General features: G+C 38.2%; 2 protein-coding genes and 1 non-coding gene across 4 annotated transcripts; all 3 read right to left on the bottom strand.

The window, feature by feature from the left end:
• Positions 1-1,965: 1,965 nt before the first annotated feature.
• Positions 1,966-13,137, bottom strand: LOC115450332. Its single transcript, XM_037442419.1, has 14 exons — positions 12,934-13,137; positions 12,464-12,659; positions 11,853-11,925; positions 11,313-11,440; positions 10,675-10,746; positions 10,243-10,326; positions 9,765-9,810; positions 8,875-9,044; positions 7,976-8,043; positions 6,806-6,941; positions 5,671-5,780; positions 4,813-4,906; positions 3,334-3,459; positions 1,966-2,106 (listed from the first exon to the last, which is right to left on the bottom strand). The coding sequence occupies exons 1-14, from the start codon at positions 13,066-13,068 to the stop codon at positions 2,000-2,002; spliced, it is 1,545 nt and encodes a 514-aa protein (XP_037298316.1). The 5' UTR covers positions 13,069-13,137; the 3' UTR covers positions 1,966-1,999.
• Positions 3,853-3,924, bottom strand: Trnap-agg. Its single transcript has one exon. It is a non-coding gene; the product is annotated as a tRNA-Pro (tRNA).
• Positions 13,138-13,734: 597 nt separating the features above from the next.
• On the bottom strand, positions 13,735-21,929 carry LOC115450340 (extracellular signal-regulated kinase 2). 2 transcript variants are annotated; one of them, XM_037442850.1, is made up of 8 exons: positions 21,822-21,929; positions 21,335-21,670; positions 20,530-20,736; positions 19,701-19,841; positions 18,072-18,211; positions 17,352-17,550; positions 16,641-16,805; positions 13,735-16,132 (listed from the first exon to the last, which is right to left on the bottom strand). In XM_037442850.1, the coding sequence occupies exons 2-8, from the start codon at positions 21,643-21,645 to the stop codon at positions 15,682-15,684; spliced, it is 1,614 nt and encodes a 537-aa protein (XP_037298747.1). In that variant the 5' UTR covers positions 21,646-21,670; positions 21,822-21,929; the 3' UTR covers positions 13,735-15,681. The 2 variants fall into 2 exon arrangements, with proteins under 2 accessions (XP_037298747.1, XP_037298745.1); XM_037442848.1 differs by having other exon boundaries at positions 21,810-21,923.
• Between the last annotated feature and the right edge of the window lie 1,406 nt (positions 21,930-23,335).

The raw sequence follows: 23,335 nt of genomic DNA, 5'->3' as shown, positions 1-23,335 counted from the left end.
CCTTGGGTATTGAACCTGCGAACATTCGTCTCAGCAGTCCGTTCCACAACCAACTAGGCTCTTTAAGGTAAAGGCCCAATTTTATCCTATTATTTATTAAGGATTAACCTACTGCCATGACGCAATCAATACTCGTACTTTGACAAATGACGGGAAAGTCCTGAACAAAATGCAACTAAATTCAACAATGCTAGCAAAATAGTCGGGAATCGTGGGGGAATCCCGAAATTAGTTAAATTAGTTAGCGTAGTGTTTAGTAAACAGGCATCTAAGACTTGATCGATTTAATTACAATGCAGTTATGAAAAATAACATATATAAAAACAAACTGTCAAGTCAAAAATGGGCAGTAAACGAAATAAGTTTGGGATGCCATAGATTATACTCTAGTAACTAGTAACAATATGTTCAGAGAGTTCAGTTGCGTAATGTTTGAAGTATTTATATTTTATTATGACTATACAAGACCATACTGGTTCAACCAATTCAGACTGGATAAAGTTAGCCAATTTGATTCTCGCAATGATATCAATCTATGTTTCTAACTAGTATAAACTACGACACAACGTCCTAAAATAAAAAGAATCGACTTTTCCATTTCAAATCTTCTGCAAATAACCGTTTATTGAATTTAAAGAAATAGCTACCTACTAAACAAATTCAATCTTTTTAATATTAAAACAATAATTAATGAAAATATTTGGATTGGTTAGATCTCGTAAACGGATTTAGATGATATTTGGGACACGGTTAAACGATTTTCAGAATGAGTATCTAAACTAATTATATTCCGGTAACTTGCTCCCGTAATCTATCTATATATATAAAAATGAATGCCTATTTCCCTTGGTCACGCCATCACGCGTGTACAGCTGGACCGATTTCATTTTTTTTTGTTGTTGTTGTGTTTGTTATTGTCAGGAGGTTCTTATTAAAGAAAAAATACAAAAAAGTGCGCGCAAAATTATAAAATTTAAGAAAACTTAACGACAATATTAATTTTACATAACTGTCAGCGGTTTGAAATAACTGTCAGCGATTGACAGAATGCGCGCGTATACATAGTTAAGACAGGACAACGTTTGTCGGGTCAACTAGTATGAAATAAAAATGTTGCGTTCACACCTATACACAGCAAATCCAAAAGGATATCTTAAAAAGAAAGTCCGAAACACGCATTCCGAGCCATATCAATCGCGGAAGCAACACAACAATGATAACATCTTATCTCATTTCTTAGATATTTCCCAATTCCGTCTGTGTGCCTTATCTTACTTACGTCGAGAATCGTCTAGTATAATTTAAGGAGTTATGATTCGCCTGATACTTACAATCTAATTTTCTTCATAAGTAGTTATAATACATGTGCAGGATGTCCCAAAAAATAGTGTCAAACAGAAGTCCAGAGATAGAGCACCCTTGGGGTATCCGAATCCTTATGTATGTTCCGCGATTTTTCATAGTTTTCGAGTTATGAATATTTTTCCGATTCAAAAAAATCAGATTTTAACATATCCAAATATTTTTACAAAATATATTTATAATATTAGTATTTACTGGTGGTAGGTCTCTCATATGTGAGTCCGCCTGGGTAGGTACCACCGCAATATCTATTTTTACCAAGCAGCAATGTGTAGTCGCTGTTGTGTTCCGGTTTGAAGGACATTGTAGGTAGTGTAACTACTGGACATAATAAGACTTAACATTTCATGTCTCAGGATAGCGCACATAAACTAATCAAAATACGTTATTGTCAAAAAAATCTTGGTCCTGATTGTTCCGTCTCACGATGAATTTAAAAAAGCGATTGGAATTTTTTATTAAAAATGGCGGTAAAACGGGCAGTTCTACAATGTCTTATATCCGGTAGTTTTGCGTAGAATGCTCTTTGTCAGTTACTTATAAGGAGGTACTCCTATTTTTTGAAAAAAAAACACGAAATGTTATTTTATTACCACACCAACATCATTTTTTTTATTTGGATAATTTTTATAAACTTCTATTCATTGTTTTCAATATCTTTGGGCACAGGTCTTGTCCGTGAAACAAAGAACTGATGATCGGTCCGCTGGGGAGACTGGGGAAGCTTGTCTGTCGATGTAGTATCTGAAAACCAAATCAAAAATAAATTTATTTTATTTATTCTTGATAAATACAGACTGATCTCGGACCGCGATTCATTGGCCATGGGATTTTACACCTTGTGTAAGGTGGTTGTTATCTTGGCGAAATAATCTACTGAGCCGAGGTAACATTAAAAGTTGGCGAAAGATATCGCCCTCCTTCTGAAATCTGGTATTACATCCTTGCAAATGTCTGCAGCTCACAGCCTCGCATTAAGGCCTCCAATCTCACACCTGCATCACGCATGTATCCCCGATGGGGTATGCAGTCGCGCAACTAGGGCACTCACTTTTCGCTAAGTATGTTCCGTCCCATGATGTGAAGGACGAACCTAACGCCATATCGGGAACAAATTCCAGACTCCGGACTAATACTGAGCAGAAGCACCCAAATATCATTTTGCCCGACCCAGGAATTGAACCCAGCTTCAAAGCGCTAAGGGGCCGTTCAAGTATTACGTAACGCATTTTTTGAAGATTTTTGACTCCCCCACCCATCCATGTAACGCGCCGTAACATTTTCCTGTACGCCCTCTCCAAGAGTTACGTAACTCTAAAGTTACAATTTGTTTCTAATATCCACAATTATTTTACGCCAAATACCGGAAAGTTGCTAAAATACCTTTGTTATTGTTTTAAAATATAAAAACCAATGTTACATAACGCTTTATATGTACGCCCCTCCCGCCCCTGTAACGCATCGTAACGTATTACAAGACAAAAAATAGAGTACCGGACTCATTTTTGTTCTTTACTTTTATCAAATATTTACATAATATAAATTATAACACAGAAGAAATTATTGAAATCCGGTAAAAAATCAACAAGTTATAAGTCTTTGAATTTCGGTGGAAGGGGTAATTAACAAGAAACAGAAAAGAGACGAAATACCCACGTGTGACGTCATCGGGAATTACGACGCGTGCGAAAGAAAGAGATGTAGCGATATCCCCACATCGCGCCCACTTCTGCACATTACAATATTTTAAATATGAATTACTCGCTCATTTTTTAACCAATTTTTATGCAGTTTTCGCAGGAGTACTTCTTTTTCATATTATTAACCATTATATATAGAATAATGGACATAATCAAGCATAGGCCGGTCCCCTATTGCGTTACGTAATACTTGAACGGCCCCTAACGTACTAGACATGCAGTACAACTACGCCTCCGAAGCAGTCCTCCAATATCACCAGCATATACCTACCTTCGTCAGTCTCCTCGGTGGTGGTGGCCCACTCGTCCACGCGCGGCACGAACACCGCGTCTTTGTAGTTGCCGTAACCATCGCACTCCACGTTGGAGTTTGTGCGACACTTCTCGCGGACGCAATCTAGAACATTTATGACTTGGCAGAGACCAATTCTAAGCCTAATTTAGTTTTTGACCACGTTGGAGTTTGTGCGACACTTCTCACACGTACGCAATCTAGAACATTTATGACTTCACGGAGACAAATTCCGAATCCAATTTGCATTTTGAAAGCAAAGCGCCAAAACATGGGCCGTAGTTAAGATGTCTTTTTACAATCGTTAATGCTAATAGAAAGCAGGAAAATTAATGGTAATAACATACTTTATCGATACGCTTATCGATATGTTATTTTAGCGTTAACGATTGTAAAAAAAATATCTTTCAATAACACAATGATGAATTATTCACACTGTATAAATAAAGAAAATATCAAGAGTCATAAGACTAAAATTTGTCGTCAAAAAAACATGTTGGGCTCGTCCGGGATTTGAACCCGGGACCTCTCGCACCCTAAGCGAAAATCATACCCCTAGACCAACGAGCCGGTGCTTATCAGTGACAATTTACTTGATAACAATGTCTATTGTCATTTTCATATATTTTTATCTAGCAACATTTATTATTGGCAATATTTGTTAAATTTATTTCTATCTCACAACAGAATAACTCAATCTCAATCCATTCCCAAAAATATAACTTCCTGTTTTTCACTAACCTTTGCTCGCGGTTTCGCTTGCAATTCAGTATGTAACAAAATTCAAATATTTTTTAAAGTTGACAATGTTTTGCACTAGGCTTCCAAGTGACTCCGTATCAAACACCAAATTTTATCTACCTACCTAATCAGTCAATAAGCATCGACTGCAATGTAAAAGCGTCTGTAACCCCACCATCCACTCACCATCACCCCACTTTCCGGTCTTATGCGAGCCTCATGCACTGCTTGCCAGAAAATCTCGCAATGTCATTTGACCGTTTTATCCGGTTCCAACAGACCAGTATAATAATGTCGACTGCCGATGGATCATCTCTCGTCAGTCGACATTCTATTGGACCCCACTCCACTTACCATCAGGTGCATAACATTACTGTGCACGCAAAAGCAACCTTCGGTCTAGTGTCTGCCTCTAATACTTTTCCAATCTTGGGGTTCCATTTCATTCCATGTTGCTTTAAGTCACCTGTCGACCTTCTGGCTAACAAAGTGTCCCCATCTCCATATTTTGGCGATGCAACTTTCACTAAAGTCATAAGTCTACTACTCCTTATTGATGAAAAAAAATCGTTGATATATTTTATTAGTACATGACATTGGCGAAAAAATAAACGCTGGGACCCATAATATAAAGATGAAGTAGCTTGGCGAACCGATTTCTTACGTCTTCGACATTCATAGATTAAACAAAAGAAGTCCTATCAAATTGAGACTCACCGCAGTTCATATTAGACACCTCGACTCGTGGTACCTTGATGCCCTGGATGAACGTACCGTCCTCCAAAGCGCAGTAACACACGAAGCGACGACACTGCGAAACAAAGATTATTTTTATACGGGCATAGTGACTCTACTACACCTGATGGTAAGTCTGGTGGGATCCAATAGACTGCCGACTGACGAGAGATTACCCCTCGGCAGTTGACACAATTATGCCGTCCTGTTGGAACCGGATATACACAAGCTGATACTGGAACACGAGACACTTACGTGGGCTACTATGGCGAGTTTTAGCTTGTGTACGGTGGTCGTTATCCGGGCGGATATAAGGTATAAGTAGGGTATTTATTACTCAGTGGTCAGCCTGGGACTGTGGAGCAGCGGAGCAAACTGTCCAGCATATAGTGGGGGACTACCCCGTCAGGAGCTTTCAAGGTGGTTTATCGGACATGCAGCAATTGACACCAGAAGCCGTAACATGGCTGTCTCAACTCGACATAGATCTCTGATGGAGGAATTATTTTACCAAATCATAACGCCATACGATCAGTGCCGGATTTATATTTTTTATGAATGTAGGCCACTTTATTTCCGCCGCCCCATGTAGATAGGTTTATGTATGTATGTATGTTTGTAAAATACTTAATAATCTTCCATTCGTTTGTATTATGAAAGGCACTAAATTTAAATAAACGAATGATTAATTAAATCGAGTGGGTGTCCTCTGAAATTTGCCGCCCATAGGCCGCGGCCTATAGGGCCTATTTACAAATCCAGGACTGCATACGATGATGATGATAATAAACAAAATGGTCGCCAAGAGTTAATCCTAAGTATTTATGCTTCGTAACTAACCTGCACGGGAGCATACAGCCACAATGGAGTGCACTGAGGCGCGTTGTAATGCAAGTGACCGTCAAGACCATACTTCTTCTTGAAGTATTTCAACTCACGCTTGCACGGCTCTGAAAATTTACAATTATCGCATCCAGTATTACTATAATAAACTGGTAGACCGATGCTGTAAATATATTTATGAATAACAAATATAACCCTCTGCCTCGGTGGCGTAGTTGTATTGCATGTCCGGTACAATAGCGCTCTGAGGTCCTAGGTTCGAATCCCGGGTCGGGCAAAGTGATATTTGGGTTTTTCTGCTCAGTATCAGCCCGGAGTCTGGAATTTGTGTCCGATATGGCGATAGACTCGCCCCCTATCACATCATGGGACGGAACATACTTGGCGAAAAGTGGGTGCCAAAGTTGCGCCTCTGCATACCCCTTCGGGGATAAATGCGTGATGTTATGTATGTATGTAAATATAACCCGGCTAGATCGAGGTAACATTGTCTAGAAAACAAAAAGTGACAGCCTGCATTTACCTAAGACACCTCTCGACCCCGCTGCACCTAACCGGCTAGGGATTCGGCTATCGTATGAAATAGCGAGACCGACCCCTCGCCGGCCATTCCCACATTCACACACTACTCACTCCCCAGCGACTCTTATACACAACACTGGTAGAACAGGAAAAAAAACACCCTCCTCTACAATGCGCTTGCCTAGACAATAATAGGCATCCAATCTAAAGTCATATTACCATATAAAATTTGGCTAGCTATCCCCTAACCCCTTTATTCATAGACGTTTTTTATCGAAGGTCGGAGCATTGCTGTGATAACAAGTCTGTTTCTCAGCTTTGTTTATTTGACAGCCAATTAGATTCAAGTTGTATCTCAATATTAGCCAATCACAACGGCCCTATGTCTACGCACTGCGAAGGCTGCCATGCCGTCATCACTGAGAAACAGACTTGTTATCACAGCAATGCTCGTTCCTTAGATAAAAAACGTCTATGAATAAGGGGATAAGTATAATGTACGTCATATATTACAATTTTGAGATAGTTTTGCAAACCTCTGCCCTCATCTACCTTTAGCAAATCCCCTTGTTTATTTATCAAGTTTTTCTAAAAATACATAATCCGTTACCGTTGGCAGAAAGATCGTCCTCGTCTCTCTTCCTCCGACCGGCAACAGTCGTCTGTACAGTATGTATGTCTTGGCATCGACCTTGCCTACACACCAGCCCATCATCACAACCGGGCTCCAAGAACTCTTCTTCTACCTACAAATATCAGCCATAAGGGGCCTTAGCCAAAATATCTTTCTAACGTTTAAGCTAACAAAAAACAGAAAAACGTATGGGAAATATATCGTATTCGATCCAAAATACCTTTCTACATCGATAACACTAACAGAAAATAGAAGAATGTATGGTTATGATAATTGATAAGTCTATTAGTAGTTATTACGATACATAACATTAATTATTGTATAAAGGCATCTTGTCTATGGCCCAGGTTCTTGTTTTGATCTGCGAAGAATGAAACATATCCTCTACCCACATACTGTACATTTTAAAAATCATCCAAATAAAATAAGTCCTTGCCTTTTTCAATGTAATATTACGCAGTGACGCAACTAATTCTTTTCAAGAGTTGAAGATTTATTAATTACCATATATTACTTATAGCTTTTCCTTATAGTATCGCCCGCGTGAAAAAGGTTTCCGGGATAAAGTTCCGCTATATATTTTTCCGGGATAGAAAGTAGCTTATGTCTTTTCAAGGGTTGTAAACTATCTTCTTACCAAATTTCATCAAAATCAATCAAATGACACAGACAGGCAGATGCAGCAAGGTATTTTGTTTTAAAATATATTTTAGATTTTTTTAAAAGGTATAATTCCGGTTTACTTGTATGTTGGAACTTTAACCGTTTATGCAGCACCCGGAACGGAAGCTCTCAAAAGAAATAAAATATTCCCGTTTTTACAACGTTTTTTATTGGTGCTCCGCTTTATTGGTCATGGGGTGATGCTATTTAGCGTATGCCTTTGTTTTTTAGGCCCACTTGAATAAAACACTCAAATTGTCTCTCGAAACCTTGTTAATGACGCATAAACATGTCAACTACACAATCAAATGCATCATTTTGCTATTAATTACCATTTAAGTTATTCTAAGGCAACATTCTAAAAAACTGTGCATTTTGTTTTGACTAGGTACAATAGCATAAACAAGATTTTGTAAAGATTTTGTTGGAAAGCTCTAATCTCAGGAACTTATGGTTTTAATAAAAATATTTTATATTTCTCACCTCAATTTCTTTAGTACCATTAACGTAATGTATGGTCTTCTTGAATTCGGCACACTTTTGATTCAACTCTGAAAAGAAGAGAGGTTAGAATTATCGCAGAAATAAATAATTTAAATCGTAATGTGTGTGTTTATTTTATGTAAGTTGGTCGCTATCCGAGAGTGGCAAAGGGTGAAATTTTTTGAAAGAGAACCATAAACTACTTATAAGTACTAATAATATGGGGTCTGGAAATCGTTTTAATGATAATTAAATGTAACATAAATTACGAAAGGAAAGCTGGCAGGAATCGGGTTATGTGGACCCTTTGCCACTGCTATCCAAACAGATATAATTATCCTCCTACCAGAGATTCTCGTACCGGCGAGATCGGTCACTCATGTGTCCGTAGCAACCAGCTCGTAGATATTCAACTACAAAAGTAACTGAACGAATCCAAAACCTCAAATCATTTTTCTTTATCTAAATTAAAGTAAACCTTAAAAGATTATTTTAGTAAAGAAAAAATGTTTGATGACAAAACTTTAAAGACAATTTTAAATTTTAAATTTGTTCACGTTACTTTGTGGCGGCGTAAATATAAAATCGGTGATAACCTAGGAGGCAGTGAAACGGTCTGCCGAGAGGGAGGCCTGCAGGTTCAAAGTACAAGCACCTTTAACGAAAAAGTGATGCGTATATTCTTTGTGAATAGTCGCTTGCTATAACGGTGAAGGAAAACATCGTGACGAAAACTAAATACCTGAGCAGTTCTCCATAAGAATTTCGAAAGTTTGTAAAGTTTGCCAATCCGGACTAGGCCAGCAAGGTAGACTAAGTCCTAGAGCAGTCCTTTGCCCAGCAGTGGGACAGTACACGGGGCTGATATTATTAACTTTATTGTACATAACAGGACTCACGCTGGTACACGCTGCACCGTCCACAGCAGTTGCACAGATCCTTGTCCGGCAAGAACGCTCCCGGCGCGCACTGACCCTCGCGCACCAGCATCGGCCCGCACTCGTACCCGCGGCACGAGGTCGGACACTCGTGCCTTCCAGCGGCCGGCTCGTAGCGAAAACTGCGGCGGCTACGAGAATATGTTACTATTGTAATGGTGATTTTGTATTTCCCGCATTTGTTGACTAAAAACATTATTAGGAATGATATTGTTGGCTGTAGTAATTATCTATGTTCTATGGTTAAAAATGTACAAGATGGATGATTAGTAAATTAGTGTAAGAATTCTATTATAACGGTGAATCAATCGAAGAGCCTCTTTTATTGCCGTCCATATTCTAACAGTTACTAATGTTAGCATGTACAATAATTACTATTTTTTTTTTTTGTTTTGTAAGAAAATATATGCCCCTTTAATATGCCTGTTCACATAATATCAGTATATTGATTTTAACGTTCATTCATACATTCAGGCTCTCCTGAGAGCAATAACGAACGGACCACGCACATTCGAGATTAAAGTATCCTACAGTAAACATCATATTATAAAGTTTTACCAATAAGTGTAAAATATTACAAAGTGAATAATAAAGTGATTACGGAAGCAGAACCGAATTATTATTAGAATTGCTAATGCTAGATTGTAGCTGTTGTGCTAGCAGCTATTGCTATTCCACTAGTTTTCTAAACTGTGTCGCACAGTCCTACGCAGCATGCGAAACAATGCTTGCTTTAGTCGATTCACTCAAGCAAACAGTAACTAATTGATATTTGTATACCATTGATATCATATTTAAGTGGTAAACGATAATCAATAGAAGGATTACCAATTAAAATTACCAACACTCACAGATTGAAAGTTTCGTTTGGCAATGACGGCACTGTGACAGGAACACCTGCAGATAAACATATTAGATCTATCACTGAAGTATAAATATTTACTCACAATTTCTTACAAAATCTAAAATCCTCTTAAACAGCTTTATACAGCTTTAGGAACAAAGAATAATGGTATTATGAAGTTTATCTCAAGATACAGTTCCATGCAATACATTTCTTTGCAGTGGCGTGGGGTCCATATAAGGCTTTCCTTTATGTAGAATGTAATTATCATTAGAACGATTTGCAAACCGCATTCATACATAATACATACATGTTATGTCGGGTTCTCTTTTGGAAAATTTCACCTTTCGCCACCGTTCTTTTGTTATTCAAAGGTGTTGTTAATACTCTTTAGAAGCAATCATGCAGCTTCAGAAAAGCAACGTGAATGTAGTTAAATATATAAAAATGTAAACTAAAGTAATTTTATGATAACTATACAATACATCTGCGTAGAATCCTGTCACATCGCAACGCCCTGAACTCTTGCTCCGGATGGCCCCAGTACGGATTGCAACCAGCACGGAAATCTACAGGAATAATAAAATTGCGTCTTAAACGAGAAAATACTTACAAGGTTTTTCTGAGACTTGAATTCTGAACAATATTCGACATGATCAGTAAAGAAAAGAATCGTAATTTTTTTTTATTTTTAACGTAAGTAATATAGGTATTTGCAAAATAGTAGGTAAATATTTGTCAAACAAACTTATAAATATGACAGCGATCATTACAATGGTTCATTTGCTGGGTGACCGTTGTGTTCTCAAGATCTTTGTGGATAGTGCAGTATGTCAATAAAAAACACGTATCATTTCTTATGAAGTTTAAAGTGTTTAAAGTGACAAAGATGATTCGGTCCAATTAAATATCATTACCTATAGATGTCACAGGCAGGAACTCTTCAGTTTCGAACGTGTATTCATCATGTATGCACGATTGATCCATCTCTGTAACACGTATGACGTTACGTCACAATATTAAAATGCCTTTGGCATTAAGTCCGCCTATATACTTTTCTGTATATAAAGTGTTAAATAAATAAATAAATATTGCAGCTCTTCTATCAGCCGTTTTTGAGATAAATCGTAAAAAGAGATGATGGTATATCAATATGTGAACATTACGAAGGCCGCGCTATGCAGTAGGCACTGGCTTTTATCTACACTTTTATTACGTACGACCCGACCATTTTATTCATCACTAATGTTTGCTGATTGTTTATATACTTGAAGTCGATCCAATGTCTTATTCGTTCATTATAAGTCTTACTTAACCTTCCCAGATACTATCTCAATTCCCAAACCCTTAAATTAATTTCCCAAAAGACTACCAAGTACCCAGGTTACAATCAAATTTTGTAGCGTCCTCTAGTATCCTAAAATCTAGTTCCCAAAAACTCAACTAAGTGGCTACTTCTTCAGAATAACTTATTCTTGTCCGCCCTACTTCCTTAAATAAGTTTACTACACCAGTCAAGTACGTGACGTCATTATAAACGTCAGTAACCGCCTACCTCTATAGAACACACACTCGTCACAGCAACGGCATTGCGAGTAATCCGCTGGGAGGAACATAGTCCTCCATTTTCCATACTTGCGATCACAATACGTCCCGTATTCAGAGGGATGAACTCTTCTCTCCCTAAAATAACACAAATGATACATTATGTTATCTAACAGTAAACGCCGTTTTTATGAATAAACGAAGCGCTCAGAGAACTTGAAACTGAAAAGTTAGCACTAAATAGTACTACGTTCGTCACCCTTTGACATCAAATCATCATCATCATCATCAGCCTTAGGATGTCCAATACTGAACATGGGCCTCGCCCAAAGATTTTTAGATCAATCTATTAGAAGCGGCCCGCATCCAGCGACCTCCTACGACTTTTATTAGACTAATCGGTGAGCCAACTCTTTAATAAAGGCACACTATTCTGACAAAATCATTGTATTACAAATCGGCTTGGAAGACTATCTTCCGGAGACGTTGATACCCTTTTATGTCCTAAAGAACAATCTATTTGCCTCTAGGGACTTAAAATGAAACTTACTGACAAGAATCCCGAAATAATTCACACTCAGTGTGATTGTTGAAATGTGCGCATTGCGGGCACAGCTGGCGATCTGCAAATACAAACCTAATTAGATTAGGTCATATTTAGACTCTGTAATTACTGGAAACTAAATAAGATTGCTTCTTTTATTTTTAAACTGTGCTATTTTACCAGAAATTAGTACTTGACAGAGCAACCTTGTAACTACGTCTTGACATTTGTATAAAAACTGTGATGTTGTATAATCTTAAATCTAAACTTTGATGTTGAATTCTTTCATAGGACGATAGCCTAGTAGGGTGTGGAACGGACTGCCGAAGCGAATGTCTGCAGGGTCAAATCCCAAGGACACACACCTCTGACGTTTCTGAACAATATACGTATATTCTTTGTGAATTATCGCTTGCTTTAACGGTGAAGGAAAACATCGTACGGAAACCTGCGTACCTGAGAAATTCTTTATAGGAATTTTGAGGATGTGTGAAGTCTACCAACGCGCACTAAGCCAGCGTGGTGGAATAAGGCCTAATCCCTCTCAGTAGTATAGGAGGCCCGTGCCGAACAGTGGGCCAGTATATAATACTGAGCTAATATTATTACAGACTAACCAATAACAGTTTTACAGATGGGCCGAACGACTCTCCTGCTGGGTAGCTGCACGATCGTAGCCTCAGGACTTGACTTCTCACATGTCTCGTAGTCTATGCTCATCTCATTGGAGCGCACCAGAGACAATATCTCTGTTTCGCGCCAAAACTCGCTCGTGTCTTTTTCAATATCCACCAGCAATATAAAAGGCAGGTACTGGTAAGGAGTTTTACTCTAAATTACTTATCTTCACGCTTAAGTTACATTATGTAAAGAGAATCGGTCCATGAATGCAGCAATAAGTAGTGCGGTTTTTCAATTCGTGATAAATAATTTTAATTGTTTATAAACCGATTAGACAGGCCGGCAATATTTTGACAAATATCTAACCCTTATAAAATTGTTATTTTCTTTTTATAGAACATATGTAAGCCGGCGAGTAATTGCGAAATGATAGAATACCTAGTACATAAGGTTTAAAGAAACATACCTTTAAATCTCTAGTAGTTTTATTACTAACTACCCTCATTTTTGGATCTAAAGACAGCACAGGCACAACACTGGATCCCACCACGTATTGTAAATTAATTATCATGTAAAAACTAACAAATATATATTCCTTCATGATTGCCCTTTTCAGTACATTGATAGAAAAATATTTCTTGACATTTTTCTTGATAGAATATTGACAAGAATTTTGTATCGCATGTGAATAAAAAAGAAAATGAAAATGCAACCTTTTTACTGTATAAATTAGTTTTATTATTGTGTGAGAGCCGTGATTGGTGATGTGCCCGAATACTCTCAAAAAAGGACAGCAGACAAAGAAATCTTTGAATATAATAATAATATCAGCCCTCTATTATATACCATCTCACTGCTATTGTGTTATTGGTATCACGTTGCTGATAATCTACGATTCAATTCCGATTTTGAACCCGACAGCTCAGTAGTAAGTCTCAGTAATTCTAATATAAATTACTCGAAAATAAAGTTATTGTTACGCGCCGCTATCCTAGCCAATGACATCGGCCGTTTCCGGAAGTATTCGGCTGCGCGGGCAGGCTGGCAGAAGAGAAGATATGTCACGCGGTGACTATTCTATTATTATTCTCTCTGGCTGGACGTTGTCAAAAGAATGTCTAAAATTGTATTCTGTAATTATTTTGCTAATATAATGTTTACTGTAAAAAGAGCGTTTTACATTTTAACGAAATGTAGATTCAGCTGTGTTTTTAAGAAGTCTTCGATAACTTGATTTTGCGAGACTTATTGAAATAAAAACCACAAGTTCCGAGATGCATTTATTCATGTAAAACACGATATACAAAAGTGGTCAACTAAAATGTAAACTACCAATTACATTAGGAACAATCGGCAACCATACAACACCCTTCCGAGATCACACCAAACTCTCGCCCACCATAAAACATACCGTACGTGCACACATTAAGGTCACTTTTTAAACACTCATAACCGACATGAAAAATTAACAATATCATTATTTAGCTTTGATATCAGAAAAATATTTTTAACCTCTACCTACGCTATACGACGTGAAAATGCGCAGGCTTTGAATCACTGCGTTGTGCGCGGTCAAATAGGCCGGCATAATTGTGACGACTAACGAAGGATAATCATCTCTCGTCTGTCGACACTATCTAACCTACTCCATTTACCATGAGATGCCGTGCCCCTATAAATAAATCCCTTCCCATAATGAACAACTACCTATAAACTCAAAATTTAAGAATGAAATCGTACCAACAGGGGCGGCCTCAGAGGGGGACGAATTCGGTAAGGGCCCAGAGCTTCACGCAGTGTCTTGAAGGACTTTTTTAATTTACCCACTGTTAAAACGGGGAAGATATTTTTTCGCTCCTTCGGGGTGTCAGGTAAAGCCTCGAACGACAACCAACCAATCCGACTATGACTAGAAATTATTTTATTTTCGATATTTATTCTCCAGTTACCAAATATTATTTTGTTCGAACATTTCTCCAGACATCTATGTACACAGTGTCTGACTAGAAAACTAGATTATTGTGAGCAAACCTTAACTATTTTCATATTTCTAAATTTATATAGGCAGCATTGACGTATATTCTATGTACGTAGTACATATATATCGATCATAGGCAGTGTTTTAGGAACATTTTTCTGTTAAATCATCTGTTATGCCCTTCGTTCACGATTTTTGCTTTAAGTTATTTGTATCCGTCCGGATAGCGACCACCGTACAAAAGTGTTAAACCCACCATAATGATCCACGTGAGTCGCTTTGCGGGATCAACCCATGTATATTCAAACAGGCCGGCATAATTGTATCAACTGGCGAGAGGTAATCATATCTCGTTTGAACTCCGCTTCACTTACTATCAGGTGCTGTGAGATCACTTTGCGGTACAGTTTCTTTCTAACCAGAAATTAACAAATTAGAATGTCAACTGTATTTAAAAATACAAATTACTTTCGAGAGTAACTCGCGACGTTAATCGTGCAGGAAGGGTATAAAGTGATTTTGATGTAGGAATTAGGGACCGTATTAAGTAATATTACTAGGGATATACGACCCCCAAAAACTGATGGCCAAATGCTTGTAAAACATTTTGTATACAGCAATAAGAAAATTCATGATTATTTTTGAAATTGTAAACCGAATTTTTTTTTGTGCCCTTCTATATTATCGTCTATAAATAGGTACACAAATATTTTTTTGTGCTTGTATTTAATATAAAATTCATATATCTCCAAACTAAACCGCAATGAGAACACAATTTTATCATTTAAAGGATCAAATATATACTAAAACCACACGAGACATCGAAAAACTATAGCAAAACCAATAGTTAATTAAAACGTGACATTACCAAATAATATCTACAAGGATTAGAAGAATTCTTGATGAGTAAATCGCCTCCATTTGCAGTATCCAAGTACAGCCCTGTATTTAACACTATGTTTTTTATTATTTCATGCAAATTGCAATACAGAAAACGGTTTTAAATATCCAAGAACGAGTTGTATCAAAACTATTTGCCAGCCTAAAATAAAACGAATGTAAAAAAATCCATACCTAATTTCACGAAATGAGACATCCAAAAACAAACAGAGATTTGATGTAATTTTCAATGTCAAATACCACCCTCTAACCAACTTTCATTCCATTTGAAAATAGCCTAAAATCCCTAAATCGTGTTACCAAGAAATGACTATGTAAATGAGATTCGTAACACAATCATCGTATGCTTGTCCTGAGATCCATAAGCGCACTGGCTGTTATAACTCCGTGTCGTTGCCTCACGCAGCCATAATCGGAATCGCCTATAGTTATGGTCGAGAAGGAGGTCGAATTCCTTCTCTGTTGCACGTTCTTTTTCCCGCCACTGACAATGCCAGTCTCTGACGGACTCTGACGCGTCACTGGCTGAAAATAATCGCCATGACAGTTCGTCTCCATCCAATCGTGTCTATGCTCAAACACTTTGGTCGCGCGTAGAGGTTTCCCCACACTCTGGTCGGAGCGATACTCTTTTATCGGCCGTTCTGGTTGCTTGGTCGACTTCGAGCGGACTTTTTGGTCGGCCGAGATGCTCAGATGTTTGCTCTTATTATATTTGGCGAGTTCAGATTCTTGGAAGCTTTTGCTGCTTTTGCTTGTCGTTGATGGTAGAGGGTGTGTCTTGTTGCTGTAACATGAGTAATGATTTTTAGTAAATTGTTGTATATAAATGTACTTCGATAAAATAAATAGACGTGGCTATAGTCAAGATGCCTATTTGCAATCGCTAATGCTAATAGAGAAAAGATAAAATGTATGGGAATGACATATCGTAACGATAAGTGTATCGCTAGAATATGTCATACCCATTAATCATATAGGTATGTATATAACGTTGGCGTTAACGATTGTATAGCAAGGCTTACAATAAACAAATAAGAATTCAAGTACTTTCTACTATTATACATTGAGAAAGATAGTTAAAATATTTTGAGACTTGGATGTTTGTAAAACTTAAAAATATAAAAAAAAATATTGAAAAATTATAAAATTTGACACAGAAATAGACCACGTCGCGAATAACATATTTAAAGGCTATTAATAATCTCGAAAATAACACGGGAAAGATCTTTACTACGAATAAACCCGCAGCACCTAGAGTCAAATAATCTAAGAGTAAGAAACGATCATCTCACCTAGTGTGACTCTTCCTCGTCTGTTGTCCGTTGCACGCATGCGATCCTTTAGCCATGATGCTGTACAGTTTGTTCCTGTAGTCGTCCACCGACATCTGCTTATCGTCACGCAGGGGCAACAGCACGTCCGAGGGTAAGGTTGGCTCGTCTCGCTCGCGGTGGAATCTGAACAAAGATATATCTCAGTTGACATATCTGATGATTTATGTTTACGCGAATGTTAGATATGGAAATAAAACAATTTTTTATATTATAATTTTCGCCCGATGTTTCGAAGACTGCAGCCTTGGTCACGGGGGGGACTGAGCTGTGGTGGTCGTTGAAATGTCTGTTCAGAATTATATGAGCTCGAGGAATGATAATGTATGGGAATGAGATATCCTCATAATAGACTCATCGTTAATATATATCATTCCCGTATTTTTTTTGTTTTCTATTGGCGATAGCAGTAGTAGATAGGCATCTTGTCTGAGGATCCTAATGTCTCTGGTTGAGTAGCGTAGGGCAGTGCCGATGGTTTGTAATTCAAAGTTCAGGGGTTTTGCTATAATTCTTAATTATAACAAAGTAATCCTACTGAGCCTGATAGTAAGTGGAATAGGCTAGATGAATGGTTGACGAGAGATGTTTACACCTGTGCACACAATTATGCCAGCCCGTTTCAATATTTCTGATCCACTAGCAACAGCGAATTGTCTAAACTTCACTCACTTGCCAACATATTCATGGTCGAGAGCTCGTTCAGCGCTGAGCCGTTTAGCGGGGTTGAAGAACAGCAGCTTGTGCACGAGGTCCGCGGCGTCACGCGGCGCGCATGACAACAGGCTCGCGAGCGACGCTCCCGAGCTGTTGCTTGCGGCCTGCTCGCGGATCAGAGACGACCCGTACCCGCTACACACCGCTGCTATATCTGCAGGCGAAGAAATACAGTCAAAATCGCATACAAGTATTTGGAGTAAAAAAAAGAAACAAGAGTAGGTGAAGAGATAAAGAACATAAGACAGACGCATAGGCACGAACGTATAAAGGGAGAAAAAGAATTAACATTATAAAGTAACAACAAGTATCAAACCTAAAAACAAAAAAATCTCTGATAAGCATTATAAAAATAAAACCAACGAAAATCTCTAAGACTGCATGTCGAGTACAATTCCATTGTCGTTTTAAGTGATAGGTCTTGTATGCGTTAGTGCGTCTAGGAAGATACCATCGTAATCTCATTTCTGCATTGCGGGTAGACTTTATCATCAGGCTTGCTCTTCTCGGAAATCAAACCTCGTATTTGCGGAATATGTTGTATGTCATAGCAATTTAAGCTCAATATAAACACACTTAAATTTATTAAACGGTATCGAACAAATTTACCATTCCCATTCAGTAGAGCAAAGACTACCAAAACGAGTGGTAAACAGCTAGCGAAGTAACACTCACCATCAGCCGAAGGTCGAGGCAACGCCGCCATGATCCTCTCTATCTGGTTGACAGTAGAAGTGCCAGGGAACAGCGGCTGGCCTACCAACATCTCGCCAAGAATGCAGCCCAGTGACCACATGTCGATGCCTTTGGTATAGCTGAGAAAGAAAAGTTCCTTGAGGATTGGAAGATCATAGGTAAGAGTTAGAAAACATTATCTTCGAGTGCGGTAGGTTACTTTTACAATATACTAGGTGTTACTCGTGACTCCGCCTGCGTGAAAAGCTATTATACAAAATTCCTAAAACTTAATACAACGTCAGCGCCATTTATTTAAAAAGTGTAATGGAAAAATACGTTATTACCCATAGGAACAAATTACCGAGATAAAAACTATGTGTTAATTCATGGCATGCTCTACCCGTGTGTTGCAATAAGTTACTCGAACCATAGGTGTAAAATAAAGAAGGGCACGTTTCTAACAAAATAAGTATCAATAAAAAGTAATTTTAATTTAACGCGCCCTAATCCTATCATTACTACTCTAAGGAAATTTGTCGCAGCAGCAACATAAAACTTTTATTCAGAAATGCACTCACGCGCATTCCATAATCGTATTAAACTACAAAATGATCAAAATATTTAAATAAAACTAGGATTTCTGGTGAAAATATTCGCTATTCATGGTTGATATTTGGCACAAAGTTAGGAAAGGTAAAGAGGAATATGTGGTTTCATTTATTAACATAATAATATAATGTCCCTGTATGTAGGTTATAACATATGCTACAAAAATACCGAATTAATGTTCAACAATGGACAATGTTCGTGCAGGAAATTGGCAAATTTACTATGGATTTATTGTAACTGAAAAGCTACCAAGGCGTTTCTATTCTTCAGTCTGACTACGCGAAACCCTTTGAATTTATATGTATACATATTTTGTTATATAATCAAAAGGATCTTCGTGTACCTTTACAATTATAGGGTCTATAACATAAAAATTAAAAACGATAGGGAGGTTTTGTAAAAGTATATATAGATATTAGTTCCACGAAGTTTTAGCACAAAAATGTAAGATAAAAAAATCAAGAATTGCTGCTTTGAGTAAAAACCAAAGTCAACTATAAGTAATTCGTACACCAATTTCAGAGGCTCACAGGCTCTGATCTCCTATACTAAATACTCTTTGTACCGAATGATCGTTGTATCTGTTTCAATTTTTAAAGGCACGCTACTGACTAAATCCCGGGGGAAAATCAAGTCTTATTGCACTCCCCAGTATCACAACCCTCCTTTAATTCGTTCGGCTTAATAATAATACCAGCCCTGTATTATATACTGTCTATTGCTGAGCACGAACTTCCTCTATTACTGGCCTAGTGTGACTTAGCAAACTTCACATACCTCCGAAATTCTTATGAAGAATTCTCAGGTAGTAAGTTTTCTCACGGTGTTTTCCTTCACCGTTATAACGAATGATAATAAAGTATAAAAAAAATAAAAACACAATTAACAAGCAATACACACTTAACTTCGTTTTTAAAGAAATCAGAGATGTGTTCCGTGGGTTTGAACCTGCGGTTTTCAGCTTGGCAGCCCTTTCCTTTCCCATCTAGGCTGTCACCGCCCGTACAGCTTACTTACTTCTTACTAGCGATGAGTATCTCCGGCGCCCTGTACCAGCGCGTGGCGACGTAGTCCGTGAGGCAAGGATCCGCCCCTTCTTCCCCACCGGAGTACATGCTTGACACTGAACGGGCAAGGCCGAAGTCTGCCAGCTTAACTCTATAACAAATCAATATTTTGTAGTTGTGTGACAGTGAATTTGTCACCTTGAGCCTTTGTGGTTAAACCTTATAATACTTTTAATGGTACTGTCGTGTGGATACGATAACTTTCAGAGCTGAACAATAGCATCCATGCAATTTCTGGCAGAAATAGACATGAGCGTGATACCCTACCTGGCCAAACTCGCATACGAGATTCCTACCAAGCAATGTCTTCAAGATTACAATGAGAGCTTACAGTCACTGCCATACGCTCTATCTTACTGCCCAATTCACATTGTATTCTTTGAAAAGTTGGTTTTACGTTCCCAAATCAGTCCAGGGTACTGAGACTGTATAGAATTTATAAGAAGAGATAACCAAATAATTCTTTACATACTAACTAACGCAAGTCGCAGGCTAAGAACTAAGCTATGTTAGTTTAACTTATTCACTATCAACTTCAGAAAAACGTCTGTAGTCCGTTCTATTAAGCGATAACGACCGAGCCTATTATCATATCGGCACTAATTCCAAAATCAGGCCTATTAGTGAGAAGAACCCCCCCGCCCCCAACCAAAACACTGCCCGACCCAAGGATCGAACCAGAGACCTCAGCACTGCAGTCGTACCATAAAACAATTACACTACTGAGACAGTTAAATAGCTTAAAGTCTACGTCTTAAGGTTGCTTATGTAAGACTCACCTGCAAGCGCTATCAATGAGCACATTACTAGGCTTCTGATCCCTGTGTATCACATTCCCTGAATGAATGTACTTCGTCGCCTTCAGCATCTGGTACATGATGTATCTCTTGTGTATGTCCTTCAGGATGTTTCCGCGCTTGATCACGTTGTGCAGGTCAGTCTCCATGTACTCGAAGCCGAGGTAGATGTCGCGGTTGTTCAGAGCCCTGGGGACGAGCTTTGAAATAATTTACATCCAAAGGAAATTATGAATTCGACTGCCTACAAAATGGCAGGGTTAGGAATGACTGCATATGGTGGTAAAATACTTTGAAAATAAAGTAGTTTTAGGATTTTGTGGTGTTTTAAAATTTTCTCCCGACGTTTTGAAGACTTCTTCCTGTGACCATGAAGAACGCAAGGCCATCGAAACGTCGGAACATTCAAATACAAAAAAAAACGCGATATTATTAAAAAACTTGTTCAATGTCTGACATAAGTAATCATTATGGTAAAATATTTGCTAATGTGATGTGGTAGAATTTGAAACGTACACGCACGGTAACAACTAGGGTTTTTACTTTTTTACCATATTGAGTCATTTTTATGAATTTCTGTTAGTGAAAGCCTGTGCAATTACTCTATGAACGTATTGATGACATATAGACAGCAATCACATTTGTCCTATCGCAGATAGTTAGGACAAATGTTAATTAACAAATGGTCCGGAAAAAGTAGTTTCCCGTCTACATCATCAGGTAATAAGTATCTAATTATAGCTCTAAATTTATTCTAGGCAAAGCAGAAAATATAAACAAGACTTACCTATGTATGCTATGTAATTTAACAATATTTGGATGATTTCGAAACGACTGCAAAAATATGATCTCTCTAAAAGTCCTCTGAGCGTCTGTCTGATTGCGAAATGCATCGAATATCTTCTTTATGGCCACCACCTCTTTAGTTTTCTTGTCAGTCGCCTTCCAGACTATTCCGTAAGCACCCTTCCCAAGTCTCTTTCTGATATCAAACCTTTTTAGAATGTGTTCGTCTATTTCAGACATGTTCTTCTCCGGGCTCTTCTTCTGCGGTTTTGGTGCATCTTTCTTTTTCTCTCTCACTTGGTTTTGACTCATAATTACGCCGGGCACCGAATGTTATCTGTAAATATTTATTGTTTTGCGACGTCGCGAACCAGGGGACGTAAAATGTAAATTTAACTAATTTGAATAAGCGTGCCGTTGTAAAATATCGATTATACAAGCGAATGAATTGATCGATTGCTTTTGTGGATACTCACTTATCTACGTACCGATTTTCATCTTGCATTTGTTGTAATTATTTATTTTTATATTTCAGCTCGACGTTTGGTTTGTCACGCGTGTTCATTTGTTTACTGGGGCTAAACAATTGCGTTGTCATGGCAACACGTGCTGTCAACGCCACTGATAGGAAATGTATAATCGATATGAAATTATGAGAATTATAATCGATAATTGGGTCATGTTTATTACCTTGGCACTGCGATGACTAGCGAGATTATTCGCTTACAGCTATACTAACTGTTTCCTGCGTCTTCGACTGGTAATGTATTTTGTGATCTTATAAATATAGACTTGCATTTATGAGTTGAAGCGGCGATAGCCTAGTTGGGTGTGGAAGAAGCGGCGATAGCCTAGTTGGGTGTGGAACGGACTGCCGAGACGAATGTCCGCAGGTTCAAATCCCAAGGGCACACACCTCTGAATTTTCTAAAAAATCATGTGTGTATTCTTTGTGAATTTATCGTTCGCTTTAACGGTGAAGGAAAACATCGTGAGGAAACCTGCACATCTGATAAGTTCTCTATAGGAATTTCGAAGGTGTGTGAAGTCTACCAATCCGCACTAGGCCAGCGTGGTGGACTAAGGCCTAATCCCTCTCAGTAGTAGAGGAGGCCCGTGCTCAGCAGTGGGCAAGTACAGGGCTGTTATTATTTTATTATTATATTTATGAGTTACTAAATATTTATAAGAATGCAATATAATATTCTATCAAATGTTCTACCTAGCGAACGAACTGGAGATCTCTGTGTGGCTGTCGTAGGTACTGCATTTCCTAGGCCACTACGAAATTTTGATTTATGTGTCGAACAGGGGTTTAGCTTCCGCAATGGTAGGCGGTGGATATTGGCCCCCAAGGTCAAAGGACTCCCCAGATCCTGACCAGTTACTTTTTTTAGTCAACACCCTAACAACCACTAGAACCATAAAACGGAGTCTTTTTTTACTCCCATCTGGGTTCTTGTATAAGAGGAGAGTGGGGTTTTTATTTTTATACCCGGACTCTTAGTTACTTAACTACGATATTGTTGTGAATATAACATTGCTGACATTAATTTATTTTGTGGCAATGTTCGTGACGCGGCCGTAACAAGAGTTAGACAAGATTTTATAATTTTACAACTCAAAAAAAAAGTAGGTTCATTTACTGTTTCAATGGTGTAGTTATATTGCGCGATACAACTCTGTTCTGAGGTTTCGGGTTCGAATACCCGTGCCCGATATGACATTAGGATCGCTCCACATCACATCAAAAATTAATGCACTAGTAACCCTTCAAGGATAAGATGCGTGGATACGTATGAAAGAAACATACCTAGTATACTAAGCTCAATTTAGCAGTAGGCTCGCCCACTATCACACCACGGGTTAGTTAAATATTCGACGAAGTGTTGGCGCGTTCCTCCACACGGCCTATCTCTTCGCGGAAGTAGGCGTCGTCGGTGATACTTAAGCATTGTGTTTATGTAAACTCTTGAGTGCACCTTAACATCAGGATTTTTGG

The sequence above is a fragment of the Manduca sexta genome, chromosome 4 (assembly GCF_014839805.1).
Source record: "Manduca sexta isolate Smith_Timp_Sample1 chromosome 4, JHU_Msex_v1.0, whole genome shotgun sequence".
NCBI lineage: Eukaryota > Metazoa > Arthropoda > Insecta > Lepidoptera > Sphingidae > Manduca > Manduca sexta.
The sequence above is the reverse complement of the archived record's forward strand: the minus strand, read 5'-3'. Positions and strand labels throughout refer to the sequence as shown.